We start from the raw sequence: 6,000 nt of genomic DNA on the forward strand, positions 1-6,000 counted from the left end.
CGGAGCAGCTTGGCAACCATAGTCCGGTCCTCGTGCCCTCCCGTCAGCCCAAGTCCGCGGCAGACTACACGTCCCGGCCAGCAGGAGCGGGAGGGGGTGCCAGGAATTAGTCACAGGGCGCTGCACTCAGCAGCAAAAGGACCATTACCAGCTCCTGCTGCTGCTGCCATGTCCGAGTGCCAAGGCTGCCGCAAACAGGTAAGGGACCAGGCGAGGGATACTCTGCTCCAGTGCACCAGGCACCTTTGCAAAAGTGGCTTCTCCCTGGAAGCCACAGGAGCGCAGCTGTGCGGGGCCTGCAGGCATTGAGGTAGCAGCATGCTCTGGGGCTCCAAACGTGCCCAGCACCGCTGTCTGCACACGGGTCTGCCCCGCCCACCCGCACGCGGTGCACCAGGAGCAAAGCATGGGCGAGAGGGAGACGTGCATGGGAATAAGGCGGTCACTGCCTTCCCATCGAGGGCTGGAGCAGGCAGGAGACATATGCACGTGCAGGCATGTTATAAATGCAAAACAAAACAATGTTGATTTGTCAGTAGTTTCAAATGCCTTGCATTATTACTAAATATTGATTATCAGATAGGCATCGGCCGATACCATCAGCTATCAGAATTGGCAAAAAAAAATCTTTAATTGGTGCACCCTACTGACAAGGTGTTCTTTACCCCTATTTCAAGAGGTCGTCCCCCCCCCCCCCCCCCCCCCCCCCCCTCCTTCCGCCCGTCATTTTTCAGTCTTACCTTTATTTTCTTCTCCTTTTGCCATCTTAGTAATAGGGAAGATAGTAGTAATATGCACACAGTCCAATATAGCAAGAAGGATTTTGGTTAGTCTTAGAAGATCACAGAAGTTGTAGAAACCAAAATATATCAGATTTCTGGCCAGGTTCACAACCTATTCAAAATTAAAACATTAATTAACCCTCCTTTTTGCCATGAAAATTTGTTTCTTCAATTTTTTTCTTGTATTTTAAAACTTTAGAGCTCTTTTGTCTCACAGCTTTTATAGAAAGGAACATGCAACAATTCATAATTTTATAGTCTAATTAAAATAAGTTATCTATTCATTATCAGGTATTTTAATACTTAACATATTAAAAACCTTTTGCTACTCACTATTCTATTCAAACTATTCCAAAAAATCATTATTAATAGCATTGTGTGCTCCTTGAACAAGAAAGAGGAAAATGGATCTCTCTAATCGGTAGAAAATTAAGTATTGGGCTAAAGAAGAAAAAAAAACAAACAATGAGACTCCTCTCTAACTACTTACAGCCTACACTCAATGGGTATTTTACATTACTTGCACGAAGAGCAAGGGCCAAAAATTAAAGGAACTCCCAGTTTTTAATGTTTTATTCTACCATTTCAAATTACTTCATTTTATTAAATGTATGCATCAGATGTTTGATTTTACTTTGGTTTAAATTAGTAGAACGTGCAATTTTGTTGTCTACTTGCACTAAAAAGTCATGTGATTTTATTATGTAAGTTTATTGCTAATTCAACATCATTTCAGTGAAACCTGTATTTAAACTACCACAAACATTCCATAACAATATGTATTAAATATGAAGAAGCAGGAAAGAAAGTAAAACAAGTCCAGAGAAATGATAACATTCATGTTTTTATAAATTACACAGATTAGTAAGCATTAATCAACCTTAGGGAGCACTTTCAAAAGAAAACAATTCTAGACAACTCCTAGTTGCCAAGAATGGCGTTCCCTCTCCACCCCTCACAAGACAAAGGAATGATGTTTCTAAACCTTGACAAATGACTTGACCAAATAGTTTATATGCTTAAAGGTAGCCTCTTTCTGTAGTAGGAAGAACAGTGAATTTTGTTACTCAAAAGTATTTCATAGATGTTCTTCAAGTATGGTGAATTATAAAAGTATTTAATCAATGTTTTCATTCCATTTTATTCAAGCTATTCATTCTTATAAATGGTTTGGCAAGACATGTACTATTGTATCTTTTTCTACTGGATGAGTGCATGAGTCACCTATGGAAGACAAAACTGAACATGTCAGCAAAGCTCAATATAACAACTCCAACGGGGAGTGCTGAAAGCAAACACAGATGCTGAGAATACTTTTAAGATACGACTTTGCTCTCTGTCCCCTACTAGAAGTCCTGCTAATACAAATGCAAATGGAATCGCTTACAGGAGGAAGGACTAAGAGCTTGCTGAAGACTCGGGCTCACATGGTGCCCCTTCTAACTCACCTAATACTAAAAGCAAAGTTTCAGCATTTAGTTTTGCAAGAGGCAAGGATTTAGGTGGGTGGTAACTTTTATTGGGCCAACTGCATGTTTAGGATTGAGTTGCACAAGCTTTTGCATGCATGATGCAGTGCAGTCTTCTTCAGGTCTCACATATTTCCTGGGATCATCACAGCTCCAACATCCCTACAACACTACCAGCATTTAGTTTTACTTTAGAAACAAAGAACAATACAATTCTAGTGGGATAGTTACCTCAAAAGTGAGCTTATTTTTCTCTTTGTCAGAGAAAGGGAACCTCTGACACACCACATCTCTCAAATATTCCTCAACAAATTCCATGGTCTGGGCAAATCTCTCTTTAATTTCATCTTTGGAAGTTCCACTGCTATCATAGCTGGAAGGGGAGAAAATTAAAACTTTCAATTTAACATGCAAATACATAGACAAACCAAAGGACATTTCAGTTAAGAGAAAAAGCTAAGTTAAGTTTGAGCTGTTAAACAATTTATCCAAAACTAGGGTGGCAGGAAGCCGACACCATAATTCCCTGGCTTTCGCTACTTTGTCCCATATGCTCATTCCCTGCTATTTCAAAACACTTGAAAATAGCAACAATGGTAGCAAAAAAAAAAAAAAGTTCCAGGCTTTGTAATGAAAATTGGATAAGTGATGTGTAAGAGCAAAGAGAACAGATGTGTCCACAAAGTGCTGACTCCGGACACAAACAGGTTTCCTTTTCAAGTGAAATCAAATGCAAGCCATATTTTAAAAATTTTAAACCACATGCTAGGCTAGCTTCTAAGCCTCACTCCTTCCCTAACACACTTGTAAGAATATTGGGGGGGATTTCCTTTAAAGTAGTTTTCTTCTTGATTGATTTCCTCCTGCTTTGGGTCTTTCTTTTTCCCCTCCACATGGAATTCAGATATGATGATGATCTATTGGACTTCCATCAAAACAGGCAAACTAGGTCAGTGGGAAGGAAAATACCAAGGAATATAATACTGGTAATGCTACAGAAATTTAAAGCCCTACATTTAACAGGCTGAAGTGTTTATACCCATGACTGGGGCAGGAGGAAAGGACCAAAAAAAAGCCAGGTTTGAGACTTAGGAAGACTATAAATAGGTCACTAGGAACAACAAAAGCTGTTTGCATCACAATAGCATTTAGAGGACAGTGACCAATGTTTGCCTTCCAGTAGTAGCTAAAGTAACATGACTGACTGCATTACCAGTCCTGTGTTAGTTGCAGCCTTGTCCTTCCTTGCAGAGAAAGAGATGGGTACAATAGCAAGTCTCATCTTGGTTCCTTCTACCCAACACTGTGCTAGGTTTTTTACTATCCCTCCCCTGAAGAGCTACACTGAGTATTCAAGACTGGCAAGAGGGTGGGAAAAAGAACAGCAGCACAATTTAAGTTGCTTGCACAAATCACAGAAGCTCCACATCAGTCTGTATAATGCCTAGGCACTACCTACTGGATCTCACTGCCTCTTGAGCGAGCCATGCAGCATCCATACAAAGCTCCAAACAGAGCTTTCCACCTTGAGGAAGATTTTTTTCAATGAGCAGCTCATTGAATGCGACTGTTTTGGTGTCACAAGCTTTCAGCACTGCACTAGCAGGATAAATTGGACTCTTACAGGAGGGGCAAAGCTCGTAATTTAGCTCCAGGCTCATTTAGTTTTGCTTTTAATATTAAAAAGGAAAAAAAAAGATTTACGTCTCTCACCCTTGCTCCACCAAGTACTTACTCATCAATAGCAATTTCAGAAGGTATTTCAGACCATAAGCGCGCATACTTCACTGGTGTTACTTGCTCTTGTGGATCACGGTCAACATGCATATGTAGCATCAGCCGGCAGAAAGAAGCTCTCAGATCATATGGCAAGTTTTCATCAGACATACAACGAAGGATGAGATCCACATCCAGCTGGCCTGATATTTCATTTATAGCCAAGTACTGTCGATCAAGGCACATCCTAGCAAAGAGATTCAGCTGGTACCTTTTGGAAAACAACACATAACATGTTAGTTTCCAAAAACTGAAGTGAGGGAAGTAGCTAAAATGGCAGACTGAGTAGAGCAATAATGCCATCCAATAAAGATTTTCTTATTACTAGCATATACAAGTACACTGCAGGACACTAAATAGAACATATCATTTCTCAATAATAACCAAACATAAGCAGCATGCAAGGGTCACTTAGATTTCTTAGTGTTGCATACCAAGGAGTTAAGACAGCATTAGGATCTTTTTTGCTAAAGCTATTTTAATAGTTAGAGAGCTACTGCACTGGCGTAAATAAAACAGTATGTATAAAAAGACTCAAAGAGCTCATGTTTGATTGCTAGCACAATGAAGGCAATGGACTACTGAAGCAGTCTCCTTCTGAACTGCAGCATTAGTCTCCATTTCAATTAATCACAGGGCAGGTGTATATAACAGGCCAGGCTAGTGCACCTTTGTTTGTCTGCTTTGTAGCCAATAGGAACAGTGTTTAAGGTTAATGCATGTTTAACAAACTCTGATCTTTAACCCTTAGTTGCTTGAATCGTGAAATATTGTCAAAGAGCATATGCTCAACATTTTGAGTATTCATATATTCCTTACTGGTCATGGTTAAGTATAAGATGATTTTCAAATAAGGAAGGTACAAAGCATTTTGCTGCAACTGGCTCGTTTTTGCTGTAGCCAGAAGCCTCAACTGAATCTTTACTGATTTTTTCTTATTAACTTAATTGGGGACACACACAGACACTTGTTACTGTAAGGTTAGAAGAAATTAGGAGCATCAAAAATTCTTTCCACGGGGAAAAACAAACTTGCAAGAACTGTATGGATGTTGCAAACAAAGATAAGAAGAAGAAAGTTGTATCAAGTCAACCTTATGGCCAGACTTCCTGAATATGTTCAGGTCCAGAATGTACAAGTTAATCCATTCTAGGAAGTTTACAAGAAGAATTTTAGTTTTTAAAAAACAGAAGATAAGAAAAATGGTATGTATTTATAGATTTCATAGACATTAGGGCTGGAAGGGACCTCGGAAGATCATGGAGCCCAGCCCCCTGCCCCAGGGGCAGGAAGTCAGCGGGGGTCATAGGATCCCAGCAAGATAAGCACCCAATTTTCTCTTGAAGGTGTTCAAACTAGGTGCTAGACTGCCGCCGGAGGTGGTTCAATTTCAGGCCTTAACGGCTCAGACAGTAAAAAAGTTCTTCCTTATGTCGAACCTGAAACGGTCATGGAGGAGATTGTGACCATTTGACCTAGTAAAAAAACATAGCTGAGCAATACAGAAAGTTAAAAAAAATTAAAGAGAGACGTATTCATATAAAACTTCTTGTGGCATATTTATACAAAATCACCCTAGTGGGAACTTCAGGGCTACTAGAAGGCTGGAAGTTAAAAAGAAATTCTTAACAACAAAAAGCGAGGAAAAATTGTAATGGTAACAACAAAGACAGGTCAGCACTCCTTTCAGTGCTGGCTCATCTTCCTTTCAAGAGGCCCAATTAAAAAAAGAATTTTGTGAACTGAGGTTAAGATGCTCACGAAGCAAGTCAAGCTATTGCGGAAGACACCACCATTGGGAGAGAGCTGGCCACAGATGCTTACCTTGACATTCTGCCAAACCTATATATTCCTAATCCCACTTACTCACCGCTTCAGCTAAATCTATTATATTCACATGGACGATTTGATTTGCATCTTCTATGATCAGCCTGGTGCTTCTAGTTACTCCACCGTGTGTGTGTGTGTGTGTG

The 6,000-nt window shown here is 40.1% G+C and overlaps 1 protein-coding gene across 2 annotated transcripts in view; it reads right to left on the bottom strand.

The window, feature by feature from the left end:
* ITPR1 (inositol 1,4,5-trisphosphate receptor type 1) overlaps nt 1-6,000 on the bottom strand; it is a 219,650-nt gene that overhangs the window by 128,791 nt on the left and 84,859 nt on the right. For both annotated transcript variants that reach the window (XM_025207692.1, XM_014521334.2), the window contains 3 exons: nt 3,987-4,238; nt 2,483-2,624; nt 741-894 (listed from right to left, as the gene is read on the bottom strand). In XM_025207692.1, the coding sequence (XP_025063477.1) occupies nt 741-894; nt 2,483-2,624; nt 3,987-4,238 (548 nt within the window). The remainder of the gene's footprint in view (nt 1-740; nt 895-2,482; nt 2,625-3,986; nt 4,239-6,000) is intronic.

This window comes from Alligator sinensis, unplaced genomic scaffold (assembly GCF_000455745.1).
Source record: "Alligator sinensis unplaced genomic scaffold, ASM45574v1 scaffold984_1, whole genome shotgun sequence".
NCBI lineage: Eukaryota > Metazoa > Chordata > Crocodylia > Alligatoridae > Alligator > Alligator sinensis.